The following is an 18,885-nucleotide window of genomic DNA, read 5'->3' as shown; positions in this document are numbered from 1 at the left end:
TAGCTGTCCAGTTTTGCCAGCACCATCTGTTGAAGAGACTGTCATTTTGCCATTGTATGTCCATGGCTCCTTTATCAAATATTAATTGACCATATATGTTTGGGTTAATTTCTGGGGTCTCTAATCTGTTCCACTGGTCTGTGGCTCTGTTCTTGTGCCAGTACCAAATTGTCTTGATTACTATGGCTTTGTAGTAGAGCTTGAAGTTGGGGAGTGAGATCCCCCCTACTTTATTCTTCTTTTTCAGGATTGCTTTGGCTATTCGGGGTCTTTGGTGTTTCCATATGAATTTTTGAATTATTTGTTCCAATTCATTGAAGAATGTTGCTGGTAATTTGAGAGGGATTGCATCAAATTTGTATATTGCTTTCGGCAGGATGGCCATTTTGACGATATTAATTCTTCCTAGCCATGAGCATGGGATGAGTTTCCATTTATTAGTGTCCCCTTTAATTTCTCTTAAGAGTGACTTGTAGTTTTCAGAGTATAAGTCTTTCACTTCCTTGGTTAGGTTTATTCCTAGGTATTTTATTCTTTTTGATGCAATGGTGAATGGAATTGTTTTCCTGATTTCTCTTTCTATTGATTCGTTGTTAGTGTATAGGAAAGCTACAGATTTCTGTGTGTTGATTTTGTATCCTGCAACTTTGCTGTATTCCGATATCAGTTCTAGTAGTTTTGGAGTGGAGTCTTTAGGGTTTTTTATGTACAGTATCATATCATCTGCAAATAGTGACAGTTTAACTTCTTCTTTACCAATCTGGATTCCTTGTATTTCTTTGTTTTGTCTGATTGCCGTGGCTAGGACCTCCAGTACTATGTTAAATAACAGTGGGGAGAGTGGGCATCCCTGTCTGGTTCCCGATCTCAGTGGAAATGCTTTCAGCTTCTCGCTGTTCAGTATAATGCTGGCTGTGGGTTTATCATATATGGCCTTTATTATGTTGAGGTACTTGCCCTCTATTCCCATTTTGCTGAGAGTTTTTATCATGAATGGATGTTGAATTTTGTCAAATGCTTTTTCAGCATCTATGGAGATGATCATGTGGTTTTTGTCTTTCTTTTTGTTGATGTGGTGGATGATGTTGATGGATTTTCGAATGTTGTACCATCCTTGCATCCCTGGGATGAACCCCACTTGGTCATGGTGTATGATCCTTTTGATATACTGTTGAATTCTGTTTGCTAATATTTTATTGAGTATTTTTGCATCTACGTTCATCAGGGATATTGGTCTGTAATTTTCTTTTTTGGTGGGGTCTTTGCCTGGTTTTGGTATTAGGGTGATGTTGGCTTCATAGAATGAGTTTGGGAGTATTCCCTCTTCTTCTATTTTGTGGAACACTTTAAGGAGAATGGGTATTATGTCTTCTCTGTGTGTCTGATAAAATTCCGAGGTAAATCCGTCCGGCCCCGGGGTTTTGTTCTTGGGTAGTTTTTTGATTACTGTTTCAATTTCTTTGCTTGTAATTGGTTTGTTTAACTTTTGTGTTTCTTCCTTGGTCAGTCTTGGGAGGTTGTATTTTTCTAGGAAGTTGTCCATTTCTTCTAGGTTTTCCAGCTTGTTGGCATATAGGTTTTCATAGTAGTCTTTAATAATTCTTTGTATTTCTGTGGAGTCTGTCGTGATTTTTCCATTCTCATTTCTGATTATGTTGATTTGTGTTGACTCTCTTTTTCTCTTAATAAGTTGGGCTAGAGGCTTATCTATTTTGTTTATTTTCTCAAAGAACCAGCTCTTGGTTTCGTTGATTTTTGCTATTGTTTTATTCTTCTCAATTTTGTTTATTTCTTCTCTGATCTTTATTATGTCCCTCCTTCTGCTGACTTTAGGCCTCATTTGTTCTTCTTTTTCCAGTTTTAATAATTGTGATGTTAGACTATTCATTTGGGATTGTTCTTCCTTCTTCAAGTGTGCCTGGATTGCTATATACTTTCCTCTTAAGACTGCTTTCGCTGCATCCCACAGAAGTTGGGGCTTAGTGTTGTTGTTGTCATTTGTTTCTATATATTCCTTGATCTCTATTTTGATTTGTTCATTGATCCATTGATTATTTAGTAGCATGTTGTTAAGCCTCCATGTGTTTGTGAGCCTTTTTGTTTTCTTTGTAGAATTTATTTCTACTTTCATACCTTTGTGGTCTGAAAAATTGGTTGGTAGAATTTCAATATTGTGGAATTTACTGAGGCTCTTTTTGTGAGCTAGTATGTGGTCTATTCTGGAGAATGTTCCATGTGCACTTGAGAAGAATGTATATCCTGTTGCTTTTGGATGTAAAGTTCTATAGATGTCTATTAGGTCCATCTGTTCTAGTGTGTTGTTCAGTGCCTGTGTGTCTTTACTTATTTTCTGCCCGGTGGATCTATCCTTTGGGGTGAGTGGTGTGTTGAAGTCTCCTACAATGAATGCATTGCAGTCTATTTCCCTCTTTAGTTCTGTTAGTATTTGCTTCACATATGCTGGTGCTCCTGTATTGGGTGCATATATATTTAGAATGGTTATATCCTCTTGTTGGACTAAGCCCTTTATCATTATGTAGTGGCCTTCTTTATCTCTTGTTACTTTCTTTGTTTTGAAGTCTATTTTGTCTGATATTAGTACTGCAACCCCTGCTTTCTTCTCACTGTTGTTTGCCTGAAATATGTTTTTCCATCCCTTGACTTTTAGTCTATGCTTATCTTTGGGTTTAAGGTGAGTTTCTTGTAAGCAGCATATAGATGGGTCTTGCTTTTTTATCCATTCTATTACTCTATGTCTTTTGATTGGTGCATTAAGTCCATTTACATTTAGGGTGACTATTGAAAGATATGTACTTATTGCCATTGCAGGCTTTAGATTCGTGGTTACCAAAGGTTCAAGGTTAGCTTCTTTAGTATCTTACTGCCTAACTTAGCTCGCTTATTGAGCTGTTATATACACTGTCTGGAGAGTCTTTTCTTCTCTCCCTTCTTATTCCTCCTCCTCCCTTCTTCATATGTTGTGTGTTTTGTTCTGTGCTCTTTTTAGGGGTGCTCCCATCTAGAGCAGTCCCTGTAGGATGCCCTGTAGAGGTGGTTTGTGGGAAGCGAATTCCCTCAGCTTTTGCTTGTCTGGGAATTGTTTGATCCCACCATCATATTTAAATGATAGTCGTGCTGGATACAGTATCCTTGGTTCAAGGCCCTTCTGTTTCATTGCATTAAGTATATCATGCCATTCTCTTCTGGCCTGTAGGGTTTCTGTTGAGAAGTCTGATGTTAGCCTGATTGGTTTTCCTTTATAGGTGACCTTTTTCTCTCTAGCTGCCTTTAAAACTCTTTCCTTGTCCTTGATCCTTGCCATTTTAATTATTATGTGTCTTGGTGTTGTCCTCCTTGGATCCTTTCTGTTGGGGGTTCTGTATAATTCCATGGTCTGTTCGATTATTTCCTCCCCCAGTTTGGGGAAGTTTTCAGCAATTATTTCTTCAAAGACACTTTCTATCCCTTTTCCTCTTTCTTCCTCTTCTGGTATCCCTATAATACGAATGTTTTTCCTTTTGTATTGGTCACATATTTCTCTTAGTGTTGTTTCATTCCTGGAGATCCTTTTATCTCTCTCTATGTCAGCTTCTATACGTTCCTGTTCTCTGGCTTCTATTCCTTCAATGGCCTCTTGCATCTTATCCATTCTGCTTATAAATCCTTCCAGGGATTGTTTCACTTCTGTGATCTCTTTCCTGACATCTGTGATCTCCTTCCGGACTTCATCCCACTGCTCTTGCATTTTTCTCTGCATCTCATCCCACTGCTCTTGCATTTTTCTCTGCATCTCATCCCATTGCTCTTGCATTTTTTTCTGCATCTCTGTCAGCATGTTCATGATTTTTATTTTGAATTCTTTTTCAGGAGGACTAGTTAGGTCTGTCTCCTTCTCAGGTGTTGTCTCTGTGATCTTTGTCTGCCTGTAGTTTTGCCTTTTCATGGTGATAGAGATAGTCTGCAGAGCTGGTACAAGTGACCGCTGGAAGAGCTTCCCTTCTTGTTGGTTTGTAGCCTTTTCCTGGGAGAATAGCGACCTCTAGTGGCTTGTGCTGGGCAGCTGTGCGCAGACAGGGCTTCTGCTTCCTGCCCAGTTGCTTTGGGGTTTATCTCCACTGTTGCTGTGGGCTTGGCCTGGCTGGGGCTGTTCCTCCAAAATGGTGGAGCCCCGTTAGAGGGGGAGCAGCCAGGAGACTATTTATCTCCGTAAGGGGCCTCTGTGCTCCCTGCTGCCCAGGGGGTTAGAGTGCCCAGAGATCCCCAGATTCCCTGCTTCTGGTCTAAGTGACCTGTCCTGCCCCTTTAAGATTTCCAAAAAGCACTCTCCAAACCAAAACAACAACAGCAACAATGAGAGAGGGAACAGAAAGGAAAAAAAAAAAGAAAAAACACGCGATTTTTTTTTTTTTTTCCTCAGGTGCCGGTCCCAGGCACCCGCGCACTGGTCCTGCTGCCCTGTCTCCCTAGCACCAGGGTCCCTGTCCTTTCAAGGCTTCCAAAAAGCACCCACCCACCGGTCCCGCAGGGAAGGAACGCTCAATATTCTTGGTCCTCAGGCACTGGTCCCACGCACCCGCTCACCAGTCCCGTCGCCCTGCCTCCCTAGCACCGGGGTCCCTGTCCCTTCAAGGCTTCCAAAAAGCACTTGGCAAAAAGAGAGAAAAAAAAGGGGAAAAACGCGCGATTTCTTCTGTCCTCAGGTGCTGGTCTCAGGCACCCACCCACCGGTCCCACAGGGAAAAATGCGGGATATTCTTTGTCCTCAGGTGCCGGTCCCAGGCACCCGCTCACCAGTCCCGCCGCCCTGCCTCCCTAGCACCGGGGTCCCTGTCCCTTTTAGGCTTCCAAAAAGCACTCGCAGAAAAGAGAAAAAAAAAAAAAAAGGGGAAAAACGCGCGATTTCCTCTGTCCTCAAGTGCCGGTCTCAGGCACCCGCCCACCGGTCCCGCAGGGAAAAACTGGGGATATTCTTTGTCCTCAGGCGCCGGTCCCAGCCACCCGCTCACCAGTCCCGCCACCGTGCCTCCCTAGCACTGGGGTCCCCGTCCCTTCAAGGCTTCCAAAAAGCGCTTGCCAAAAAGAGAAAAAAAAAAAAAAAAAGGGGAAAAACGCGCGACCTCCTCCGTCCTCAGGCACCGGTCTCAGGCACCCGCCCCCAGGTCTCGCAGGGAGAAACGCGGGATATTCTTTGTCCTCCGGCGCCGTTCCCAGGCACCTCCTCACCGGTCCCGCCACCCTGCCTCCCCAGCAACGGGGGCCCGTCCCTCTAAGGCTTCCAAAAAGCGCTCGCCAAAAAAAAAAACTGCTCCGGTTTCTCTCCACCCGCCGGGAGCCGGGGGGAGGGGCACTCGGGTCCCGCCGGGCTGGGGCTTGTATCTTACCCCCTTCACAAGGCGCTGGGTTCTTGCAGGTGTGGATGTGGTCTGGATGTTGTCCTGTGTCCTGTGGTCTCTATTTTAGGAAGATTTTTCTTTGTTATATTTTCATAGCTCTATGTGTTTTTGGGAGGAGATTTCCACTGCTCTACTCACGCCGCCATCTTGGCTCCCGCCAACAGTTTTATTTTTTAAGGTATCATTGATATATACTTTTATGAAGGTTTCACAAGAAAATCAATGTGGTTATTACATTCACCCTTATTATTGAGTCCTCCCATACCCCATTGCAGTCACTGTCCTTCAGTGTAGTAAGATGCCACAGAGTCCCTACTTGTCTTCTCTGAGCTACACTGTCTTCCCTGTGACCCCACACACACACCATGTGCACCAATCATGATACCCCACAATCCCCTTCTCCCTGCCTCCCCACCTGCCTTCCCCCACTGCTCCCCTTTGGTAACCACTAGTCCCTTCTTGGAGTCTGTGAGTCTGCTGCTTTTTTGTTCCTTCAGTTTTGCTTCATTGCTGTACTCCACAAATGAGGGAAATCATTTGGTATTTGTCTTTCTCTGTCTGACCTATTTCACTGAACATAATATCCTCTAGCTCCATCCATGTTTGCAACAGTTGTTTTTTATAGTAAGCCTAGCTAGAAGGGACTTCGACATATGAGGACTGATTGTGTGGTTGAGAAGAAAGGGAATGGTCAGAAGTGTTTGGGGAGCAGAGTAGGGAGTTGGAAAAAATAATTATATTCACACAATTATGTATCTTTAGGGAAGCGAAGTATTTAAGACTATAGGCTACAAAACCTAAGATAATGTTTTAAAGTCTTTTATTGACCCTTGGCCATAAATGAAAATTGTGAGACAGTGCTTATAAGTTTTCTACTTAAATTGAGGGTACGCTAGTTCTGTTTCAGCTTGGTGCTTTCTATTAATTGGTGATATGCTGTTGTTTATTTGTAAAATGGAGTGATAGATCAAAAAGCTCTTTTAAATATTAAATAGGATGATGGAATTGGAAGGTGGACAGTTTTAAACTTCTCCTGAATCTTTTGTAGTGGTCTTACTACTTTAATGGTAAATACCAGTGTATCAGCCACATCCATGTTTGAATGGGGATAGGGTGGTTTATTGCCTCTTTCAGTTCTATAGCTTTTCTGTATTAACATTTGTAATTGAAAGGTAATGGTAAATGTATTTTGGAGAAATATCACTGATATTATTGACCACTGTTTAATTTGATATTCCTTGGAAGTAGCTTAATTGAAACTCTGGTTTAAGTAGGTGTGATATGATTTGTGTAATGCATAAGATATATATTATCTTGCTCCACTCTACTATTGAAAATGTGTTTTTTTCACGAAGTTTATAATTTAAAAAGTAATGCTATTCATACTAAAAGTGAGAAAATACTCACCAATATCATATTATGGGTAAAATTTTGTAGAGTTTGTGGAATCCTAAGTATTTTTGTTCCTGTATATATAACCATTATTCAAACGATCAAACACTTGTACAATTTTTACTTGTTTATTAATTGGAGTTAGTTTTAACACTGTAACTTGGTTAGCCTGTTTATAAGAAACAGTCATAACTCAAATTTTGCGGTTCTTTGTGATACTTGTTTATGTGTTGCCTCTATTTCAGTGTGTTTGCATCTGATCATACTTGGGTTCCAATTTCAGAATCAAGCATAGCACACACATTTACACAGTATTTTGTTCTTTGTTATCATGCTTGGTATTTTCAAAATTATCATTCATATGTGGATACTAACACTTGTGAAATTCTAATGTGGAGCATTATATCTACAAGATACCTTATCCATTGGCTATGTTGTTCATTGTAAAGTAGAGATTTCTTTTACAAAGGGGATGTCTCAGAGTTAACACACCAGTTATCAAACTTGGTGTCATTAATGGTGAAACCGACTGGCATAGTGTACTCCTGATGTAATGTAATAGAAATGGTACTGATCACCTACAGTGTTTAATCTGAATCTAATCAGAACAGTAAGTTTAGATCTCAATTTACAGAAAATAACAGTAAGTAGAAGAACAGGTTAAGGTACATAACTAACAAAAAAATCAAACCAACAGTATGGATCATTTTATAAGCAACTGGTCCATTTTCTTAATGTTATGAAAAATCAAATTGATGTATATAGAGTCCAGGGAAGATAGTTTTAGAATAAAGACACTAAAGGGACCTAACAATCACACTGCAGTCTATGAACCCTTTTTGGATCCTAGTTGAATAAAACAAATCTCTGAAAGATATTCTGGGGGCAGTTTGGGAAGTTTGATATAGATGGGATATTAGTTGATACAATGGAATTGTTTATTTTTCCTTGTGGTTATGGTTGTATTGAAGTTATATTGGAGAATGTTCTTGTTTTTTGGTGGTGCTAAAGTACCTAGAGGTGAGGTATTACAATGTTCATAACTAACTTTGAAATGTTTCAACGAAAACAAAATTATTTGTAATAAGTAATATCTCTCTGTTTTGGTCAATCTGCCCAAAGGCGTATGTGATGGTCCACACCAGGAATTTACTGGATGTTGAGACAGATGACACAATATGTAAAGTTTATTTAGAACTCATGACTGGGGATTCCCAGGAAGGGATTTGATGAACAGGAACACAAGCAGGAATAAGGGGGAGCTAGGGAAGATGGATGGCAGGGGCTGGACTTTCCCTATGATTAAGAGGTGAGAGATGGAACTGTCTTCTTTATTAGACTAATTGTAGGTAGGTATAAGAAACATGATGAAGTATTAATTGCTGAATCTAGGTAATGAGTATATGGGTGTTCATTATTCTATTTAAACTCTTAGGTGTGTTTGAAAATGTACATAATAGAAAATATTTTCATGTAAATTTAAGAATGTTTTGGAATTATGTGATTATTTCTATTTTAGCAACCAAAGGACACAATGAGATTAGATGAAACGATGCTGGTCAAACAGTTGCTGCCAGAAATCTGCCATTTTCTTCACACCTGTCGTGAGGGAAACCAGCATGCTGCTGAACTTCGGAATTCTGCCTCTGGGGTTTTATTTTCTCTCAGCTGCAATAACTTCAATGCAGTCTTCAGTCGCATTTCTACCAGGTTAGTGTGTAAATTTGTATAGGGTTATTGTAAGTAATGTAATTTTAGAAGTCTGTCTTTTGTCTGCATAAAAATAAAAAGTTGACAGAAATTAGCTTGACCTGGACTCCTGTAGAAATTTTATGCATTGATTTCTTTGAAATCTTTATTATGTGATATTGTGGTATTGGTGTGTACCATTAAATATGAGTCAGTTATAAACTTGAAAGTCTGAATTTTAGGAAAAAATACCACTCTTGACCAACTTTTTTTAACAGAGTATGAAATTTTGGTTTGGCCCTTTAACATTCCTTTAAATTAAAATAACTGATCAGATAGAATAATTGATAAGAGTAGTCAGAATTCTGATGATCTCACAGCTTTTCACCTTATCACAAGATACTAAGTTACCAAAAAAAAAAAAAAACAAAAAACCCAACAGTACAGAAAGCATAAGGAAGTGAGTAACTGCAAAGTGGAATTCACCAGAAAGTAGACTGTGTTTTAAGTGTATGAACCGTAAGGCTCCCATTTGTGGAGCATTTACAGCATATACTGTGCTGTTTTATCCTGACAGTATCTCTGAAATGTAGCTGATACTTCCCCGTTTCACAGGTTAGCAAACTAATACCCAAAGAAGTTACCTACATGCAATGCCAAATAATGGAGGAACCAAAATTTCTAAGTTGACTGAATTCAGAGTCTATTAATTACATTATACCAGTTTGCTTCCTTATACTTCTATTTTATTCATCTTTTGACAAAATCCTTTTTATAGTATATACTGCTGTGCTTTAAAATTGCTTGATGAATATAATTTAAGCTTTTGTTGATGATTAAAAATCATCATGTGATCATAAGTTGTGATATACTATACCTGGGGAGAAATTGTTATCGATGGCACTCTTGTGGAATGGAATTATAACTGACCATAGCAAGTAACTCTGGAACTTGCTTTTATGCAAATGATTTGCCTTTCTCATGCAAGTAGAGTCAAATGGGTCCTTAATTATGACCAAGGAGGACAGATTATCCTTAAACAACAAGGATTTGAACTGCACAGGTCTGCTTATGCATTGTTTTTTTTTTCCAATAAATATTGGAAAATTTTCTGGAGATTTGTGCCAATTTGAAAAACATTTTCTTTTCTCTAGCTTACTTTATTGTAACAATACAGTATATAATATACAAAATATGTGTCAACCAACTGTTTATGTTATTGGTAAGGCTGCTGGTCAACTGTAGGGTATTACCAGTTGAATTTTTGGGGAGTCAAAAGTTATACTTATATTTTTGACTTCACGGGGTAGGAGAGTTGGGTGTCATCACCCCTAACCCTCATGTAGTTCAAGGGTTAACTGTATAACATAAGTCACTTAGTGATCAGTAAACCAGAGATTATACTGAATAGAGAAAACCAATCCTCTTTGTTTTTTGGTACCTCGGCATCTTTTGACTTGTCTATTGTGTGAACAGTGGACTAACATTGGTTAGATTTGTTCATTCTTCTGTTGTTTTCCAAAGGTGTGAATGAGAATGTACACCATAATTTGTAAATTTGTGCTGTGGTGTTTTGGGGGAATTAGCTAACTTCAAAATCCTATAGTCTTTTAAATTAAAAATGACATTTCTATGATGATGATGCTACACAACACTGTTACTCAACTTCTCATCAGAATTCTGGTGTGAAGAAAATTAAAAATTTATTTAATGGTATAATATGATTGATAATGTTGGTAGTGTTTACACAATGTAGAACAATGTCTTCATGAAATCTTTTGAGTAATAACATTTCATATTTTGAGTCATAATACTGATTGAAGCAACAAGGTAACAAATACTTAGGGAATAGGAGATGTAAAATTATAAAAAGCAACACCTCTTCTTTGTTTAGGTGATTACTAGACCAGCCTTTACTATTTGAGGTAATCTTAGGTTGAAAGTAGAGAATGATAAAATAAAAAAGTGTTTTTTACTGTAAATATGAATTGCTTTATAAAACACAGCAAATGTGCTACCTTTGAAAACCCTGTAGTCACCAAAGGTTTTATTTTATGGGATTTTGCAGCATTAGCACATATAAAAATAGACAACTTTTGTCTATTTCCTGAACCTAGTTCACTGTTTTCAGAATAGAGGTGAAGTACTTCCAAAATAAGCCAGCTTCTTTAGCTTTCAGGGGACAGGCTGTTCAGATGGGATCTATGAGATACGTTATTTCAGATAACTGCATTTGCTGTTTAATTTAGCTGTGCCAGAAATAGGAGCTGGTCTTGTTAGAGGACTACTCACCTGAAAGACCATTATGATCGTTTAGTTTAGCTGGAGATATCTTAGGACTTTGCTATAATAGCGTTAGGTGACTTAAAATATGTGAGTGAGTAGAATGACAGTTCTTTCTGAAGGCTGATTTTTATGTGTTGCATAATAGGTGAATCAATATTATGGAAGTTTGTTGTACTTCACCATTCTACCTGTCTACGAATGTTTCTGTTTTAGGATTAACATTAGCTTTTGATATTTCTGGCCTTTGCTTTTAATGGAATATGGGCTACAGATTTTAAGATCACTTTATTATTCTTTTGAGGTATATATACTGTGTTCTGTGGCTCATGGTATTCTTTTATACAGAGGAGTAGATGCTTTTTCCACAGAATTACTGTACAACTGCAGTAAATCTAATTGCTTTGTAGTGGGAGGGCTCTGTGGAGTATCTAATTTGACACAACCACTGGAAGCAGAAGACTCAGTGGCTTTAGAAGTTGTATTTGATTCTTTCACAAATCTGCTGGGGTTTTTTTTTAATGGTTTCTTATTCTGTCTATGGTTTTAAGTTTCTTACATGCCTCAAATTTTTCAAAACATACTTATTATATATTCTCTTTAAGACTGTTAAGTGATCTCATTTGTGTGAACTCTCATTCATAGTGAATTATTCTGGTTTCTAAACTTTGCAAATTTATCTTTATGTATCAATATATTTATCTTTATTTATCAATATATTTTCTTGGGAATCTTTGTACCCTGAGGCTGTAGGAGTGTCCTAGACATGGTTTTGTATTTGCTTTTGCCAAGTTCTTAGCTCTGGACTTAACTTTTTTTGTTCATTTCTCAGCCACAGATTGTATGGATGGTATAAATGCAGACCTCAAACCCTCAAGGTAACAACCTTGGGTGATTTTTCCCTTACCCAGAGTTTAGGCAGAGCAGACAAACTTCTTGTGCTGATACATTTTTTTTCTCCTTTCCTTCCTCCTTTCCTTCCTTCCTTGACTGTCTCTGTGTGTCTCTTTTTTTAGGGAGTGTGTAGCTTTTTCTAGTCAGGTAGGGCCCCAATTCTACACCTTGCATTATTAGGGTACAAGGCTTTGTATCTAATCCGTTGTGGATGTTAGCCCCAAACCTCTAGGTCAAGGAGATAAAAAAGACCTAACCACTTTCTTTCTTCAGTTGTTGGACAGCCTGATCATGTCTTTCAAACCATCTCTGGTTTTCAGTTTCCTCTTCATTTCTTGACCTGGGTAGATTACTGGGTGGGTGGTGTTTGTTTTACTTCATTCCAATGCATTTTAAATATTTGTTGTTGTTCAGTTTACCTGGTCTTTCTAGATGTTTTGGTGATAGGTGTTCCACTTCGTGTCTTTTGCTCAAACTACCCTTTATTTATTTGATTTCTCTGCTTCAGAAATGATGTGTAAGCTTCACAAAATACCCCTCCCTATGGAAATAACTGGCTATAAAAGGAATTAAACTTTTCTTCCATTTCCACAACCAACCAAAAGTCAGCTTTTCAAAAGTTGGTATTGCTGATTTATTAAGTTGTGTTTCGTAAGGAGTCCTATTCCATAGTTCAGGCTTTCTGCAGCAGTTGTTGAATTTTTAACATGTAAATCAGTATTGAGGACCTTCTCGTTGCTGGTATGAACCTGGTTTCGCACCCTGATGACACAAAGAGCTTTAGTTGTAAATGCTGAGAATAATTTTAATGTAGCTATACATCTGAGACCAAAGTGAGTGAAAAAAAAATTTGAGAAGGAAGAAGTGGGATTAATTTCATTTTTAGTAACTGAAAGTTTAGTGTGATGATTAATGTCAGTTTTAAACTGCACTGAAATGATAAAAATTCAACTTAATATTATGAATAAGATTGTCATATTTGTGCTTTTTCACCATCTCTCTCTGAATTTATGAAAATTAGTAATTGTATTTTATTGCTTACATTATTTGATATCTTCTTGTTTTGAAATAATGCATACATCTCATTAGGAAGCACAATTCAGTTACTTCGCAGCACCAACTGTGGTTGCTAGTGAAAAATGGAAGAAAACTTTAATCTCTTTAAGGCTTAAGTGAATTTCTTTATCAGTTAAAAAGTATACTTTGGTTAAGTGTTAAATTTTTCTACATTTGTGATAACTTCATATTTAATGTAAGGGAAATTTGGGGTTTAGAAAGATTCTTGTCCTTAGAAGCTTAAGTTCTGTGACAGAGGGACAAATAATTACATGTACAGACTGTGAAAAGCACAATAAAGAAAGACTTCTTCCTTTTTTTATATAAAGTGAATACATCCTATAAATATAGATAAAATACCATTCATGTCTCTAAAGTGTAGTAGATGTGAATAGAAGTTAATAAATGTATCTTTATTTTACTTATAATTTGAAAGTGAATTTTAAAACCTTATTATTACATAGCAGAGAGACGAGTATTTCAAATACCCGTGCATCTCTCACTCTGCTTCAGCAGTTATCAGTGTGCTGCGATTATTTTTTTAATAAAAATTATATATGTTTAAGGTATACTACATGATGATTTGATACAAATAGTGAAATTTACTGGATTATCGTGGTTTCTTTCATTACATCCTCTGAATTAGTATGTTTCTTTAGATTTTCATAAAGAATTTTTATTCTTCTATTTTTATGTGTGTATTTTCTCTTATAAGCTTGTCATTGGCTTATGAAAAATCTGTTGAATCCAGAATTTTGGGCTGGTCTAGGATTTAAGTTGATAACTATTTTGGTTTTTACTTTTTAGGTTACAGGAATTGACTGTTTGTTCAGAAGATAATGTTGATGTTCATGATATAGAATTGTTACAGTATATCAATGTGGATTGTGCAAAATTAAAAAGACTCTTGAAGGGTAAGTTTAAATGTATAATATATCCAACATTAATCACTCTGGGTGGAAAACCTGTATTTTGAATCTATTAATTGTACTATTGTGCTGAGCCAGAACATAAAAGTGGATTTTATAATGCAAATATCCTTGTGAAATGGATAATAATACTTATGGCTCAATGATTTTTGAAACTTTTGAAACAATACAATAGAGAGAATGAGTATCTTAAATTTTGGCCAAGTTTTTGTAGAGTTTTATTCAACTATAATTTTTGCTTTTAATAAAGAGAATATAAGGATGCTGTTATTTAATTTTTCTAGAATTTCATTTCTTTAAGGTATAGTTTGTAGAATTTATCTGTTTGGCTATTGTAGTGCCGTAAACAGTTTAGCAGGATATCAAATGTTTCATTGCAGAGTGGAATCAAAATATTGTGATCTTATAATGAGAACTGAGTCAGGAATCTCTCTTGTAACATTTCTCTTTTCAGCTCTGTTAATGATTTACTGACTGATTTTAAAGCATTGCAAAGTCTCTTCCCTTTCAGTGCCTAGTTTTGCTTCCTGTAGAGCATGTCAATAGTAGTCCCACACAGGAATATTATAATGCCTATTATGTAATTTTAAAGCTTTGGAAAGTACTTTACATGATTATGTTGATTGAAATAAACTGTCAGAAGGAATTGAGAGAAGTTTTTTGGAAAGCAGGAAGTTATTATAGATAAGATATCAGTGAGCATTATTTAATAAACTGAGTATAAATACCTAAATTCATTTCATAAAATTGTTTTTTAATTTTGTGTAATATTGGATCCTGGCTAATGTAAACATGAAATCGTATAGTATACGATTCACACATATTTTTATTTTACTTTGTACATTGATTAAGTAATTGTGAATAATGTTTTTAGTGGCTGATCTGAACGGAGATTTAGTTATATGAGCTTTGAAAACCTCAGCAGTTATGCAGTGTAATTTTGAGAATACTTTTTGAGTTTTCTTAACATTTGCTTTAAAGTCAACTAGTTCATCAGAAATGTAAAAAGATATATAGATCCAAACCATGAGGCTGTGTTCCATCTCTGTTACTGATTTTAGGTCATAAACATTATAAAACCAAGCAACAGTTAAATCACTTTTTTGTAACTTTAATAAAGGGGAAAAAAGGATAATTTTTGCTATTATGTCAAGTTATGGACAAGCAGACAGCAGTTATTTTAGATTTTAATAAACCACTTAATTTATAGTTGAAATGTCAAGATTTTAGTATCATTAAACATTGAGAAGTTACGGAAATGATTGGTAAAATTTAGAGATTTCTTTTATATATAAAATTTAAGAAGTATATCTAGGGTTTTGTGATTTTTCATAACATTCAGAGACATTTTGGAAATAAATCTAGTCCAGATTGTCCAATAATAAGTGCTTATTTTAAACATCAATTTTCTTAGTAATGTTTAATTCATAATAGTTAATTGAGATTTTTGTTCATGCCCAAATAAGAGAAACTAAATGTGTGGATAAATGACTTTCTTTTTATTGTGGTACATTACCCTTATTGAATGGAGGTCTCTCATGAACATAAATTTAGAGTATTTGCTGATAAATGTGTACAAAGCCAATATTAAATAGGCCAGCACAAGATGGCTCTAAGTGACAGAGGTGAAAGGAATGGAAACTTCTTGGAACGTGAATAGTAAAAGTAGTAAATATAATTTAAATTCAATTTAACAGCATTTGTTGAGAAACTGTGCAAGAAACCTGGGCTTACAAAGATTAATAAAATATTGAGTCTGTCCCAGTGGAGCTCATGGCCTGCTTTATGAGACAAATGTTATCAAATTATTTGCAAAGAAATGTGGCAAATTAAATAGGTTGACATTAAGTGAGGAAAGAAGTGTATATTTGTTTTGGGGTGATAGATGTTATGAGAAAAAGAGCAAGGTATGGAGGTGAAAGAGTAGGTCATATTATATTAATAAAGGCCTAGTAACATCTGTTATATTTTTAGTATGTGCCATGCATCATGCTATGCCATTCACTTGCCTTTTCTCATTAATCCTCACAATAACCCTATGAAACAGATAGTAGTAGTATCATTTTCTATAAAGATGAGGAAATAGAGGCTTAAATAACATTTCCAAGGTCAGACAGCTAGTGAGTGACAAGGTGACAAGCTAGTGAGTCACAAAGCTATTGTGCTTTTGAGTTATGAGGCTTTATTTTAGTGGTTATGGAAAGTGATGGAAAGACTTTAAGGTGGGATCAGTATTTTATTTCAGGTACCACTTTGCTTGGAATTTACAGGATGATTTGGTAGAAGGTTACATGGACTTCTAGGACTTGGTTGTGTTGTAATGTAAGTAAGAAGTAAATAATGAGGGTAGTGGAGGTCTGGATGGAATGGGGTAAGGTGGGGATCAGTTTGATAGGGTATTTAGGATGTAACATTTGAGTAGAATATATCACACACCATTTGGTGATAAATTTAGACATATGGTGTTAAAAAGAAGTATCACCAAGTACTTACAGAACAAGCTGGTTAAAACAGGAAAGGAAGGAAGGGTTGACAACAGAGAAGAAGGTGGCTAGGAAAATGATGAATTGAGTTTTAGATCTATTGAGTTTGAGGTATCAGTAGGCTGTCCAGTCATGAATTTGTACAACTGGAGTAATAAAAGATGTATACATTGGAATTGAGAATAGACTACTGTGTATAATGCATTTAAAATGTGATAAAGGTAAAGTTGATGAACATATGATGTCAGATAGGTTCAAGGGCCTTATGAAGTATAATGCCATTACTGGAAATCAAGAGAGAGCAAGAGCAAAGAAGAGCTGCTTTAAAACTGTCTTGGAGAGCAAGTTATTTATTTCCAAGTCCAAGAAAAAAATTGGCATTTAAAAGATTGTTTAGACAATTTTGTTACTTGAAGACTCATCTATAGCTTAGGAAGATATTAATATAAATGTTGTAAGTACCTGTATCCCTTTGGTAAAAGTCCATGGGGGCAGCAAAAACAAAAACAAGTGGGACTACATCAAACTAAAAAGCTTCTGTACAGCAAATGAAACATTAACAAAATGAAAAGGCAACCTACTGAATGGAAGAAAAATACTCGCAAATCATATATCTGATAAAGGGTTAATACAAAAAAACATAAAGAAGTCATACAACTCAACAGAAAAAAAAAATCCAGTTAAAAAGGGGCAGAGGAGCTGAACATTTTTCCAAAGGAGACATACCATATGGGCAACAGACGCATGATAAGACGCTCAACATTACTTACAATCAGAACAATGCAAATCAGAAACACAATGAGATACTACCTCACACCTGTCAGAATGGCTAGTATCAAAATGACAAGACATAAAAAGTATTGGCAAGGATATGGAAAGAAAGGATCCCTCATACACTGTTGGTGGGAATGTAAATTGGTGTAGCCACTATGGCAACAGTATGGAGGTTCCTCAAAAAATTAAAAATAGAATTATCATATGATCCAGCAATTCTACTTCTGGGTATTGTCTGAAGAAAAAGCAAAAACACCAACTTGAAAAGATATATGCACCACCACCCCCCATGTGCAGCATTATTTGCAGTAGCCAAGATATGGAAGCAACCTAAGTGTACGTTGATAGATGAATGGCTAAAGAAGCTGAGGCATATATATCTGCAGTGGAATACTATTCAGACATAAGAAAGAATGAAATTTTGCTATTTGTGACAGTATGGATGGACCTCGAGGGCATTGTGCATTAAGTCAAAAAGGGTAAATACCATATGATCTTATATGTGGAATCTTAAAAAAAAAAGAAGGCAAGAAAGAAAAAAAAGAAAACCCAAGCTCATAGTTACAGAGGAGAGGTTGGTGGTTGTCAGAGGTGGGGGACAGATGGTGGGTGGAGGGATGGAACAGGTGGAAGGGGCCAAAGGTACAAACTTCCAGTTATAAGATAAATAAAAAAGTTATGGAGATATAAGAAAAATTTGTAACTGCATGTGGTAACAGACATTAACTAGACTTATTGTGGTGATTATCTTGCAGTATATACAAATACCGTATCATGTACACCTGAAACTAATACAATGTTGCATGTCAGTTATACCTCAAAAGAAAAAAATCTCTAAGGGGAGTTTTCTACCAAGGGACTATTACTAGTAAAATAGTTTATAGAAGGATCATCTTTTCCAGACAATAAATTTAGAGAAGAGGAAATTAAAATATCTAATATATTTAAATGGAGAAATGTTTAGTCTTGTTTTAAAAATGCAGTGTACTAGTTTGAACAAATTAGCAAGAATGAAAAACTAACTGTGTTTAATGATGACAAGGATGTGATAAAGGCACTTTTATATACTTGGTGGAAGTGGCATTTGGTTCAACCCTTTGAAAATCAGCTTGGCAGTATTTATTAATAGCCTTAAAAAGTATTCCTGTCTGACTGAACGGTTCTATTTCTAGATATTTACTTACCTTAAAAGAAATAATCACTAATATGGAGAAGATTTGGATGTAAAAGTATTTGTGTTATTTATAATTTGAAAATTTGGAAATATCTTAAATGTACAATTGGAAAATGCCTAAATAAACAGTGACTTAAATGTTTTGAAATTCATCAGAGCATACTGAAAAGACAATGGAATTGAAACCCAGTTCAATAATTTGTTAGGTGTGTAACCTCAGAAATACAGTTTGCTCATCTGTAATATTTGAAAACATTAAGATTTTGAAAGAATTAAATATATTAGATTAAAAATACCTGGAATGTTGTATGTATGATATAGTTACTGTTATATAGAGAGCCATCAAATATACGTATGACAAATTTTTAATGATACAGAAAAATTTTGAAATAGTATGTGAAGTGAAAGGAACAAACATGTTTGATACAGCCTATATGATCTCAATTATGGTAAATATATTTGTCTTAAACATTCATAGAAAAAGGAATGGAGGGAAAATTCACCAAACTCAACTGTGATTGTCTTTGAATGACAGAATCAGGGATGATGTTTAAAATTTCCCTTAGATTGTACATTTTAAAAAGTTTTAACAATGACCATGTGTTTTACACTTCTTTCAAAAAGTAAGTTGTTATTAAAACAAAACAAGGGGAAAAAGCTCACAGCAACCTTTGAAGTTAAAGGCATGTTTCCTTCCTTCCCTCCCTCCCTCCTTTTCTGCCTTCCTTCCTTCCTCCGTTTTGTCTTTAGTGGACATACCAGTGAGATTTAGGTTTATATTAATTGTCTTTATCTTTACATGGCTTACAAATATTACT

General features: G+C 36.1%; 1 protein-coding gene across 6 annotated transcripts in view; it reads left to right on the top strand.

Annotated features, from left to right (window-relative positions):
• The window catches only part of NF1 (neurofibromin 1), a 274,044-nt gene that overhangs the window by 73,555 nt on the left and 181,604 nt on the right, over nucleotides 1-18,885 (top strand). For all 6 annotated transcript variants that reach the window (XM_073235129.1, XM_073235127.1, XM_073235128.1 and 3 more), the window contains exons 4-5: nucleotides 8,305-8,495; nucleotides 13,515-13,621. In XM_073235129.1, the coding sequence (XP_073091230.1) occupies nucleotides 8,305-8,495; nucleotides 13,515-13,621 (298 nt within the window). The remainder of the gene's footprint in view (nucleotides 1-8,304; nucleotides 8,496-13,514; nucleotides 13,622-18,885) is intronic.

This window comes from Manis javanica, chromosome 4 (assembly GCF_040802235.1).
Source record: "Manis javanica isolate MJ-LG chromosome 4, MJ_LKY, whole genome shotgun sequence".
In the NCBI taxonomy this organism is placed as follows: Eukaryota; Metazoa; Chordata; class Mammalia; order Pholidota; family Manidae; genus Manis; species Manis javanica.
This window is presented reverse-complemented; position numbering and strand designations above follow the sequence as displayed.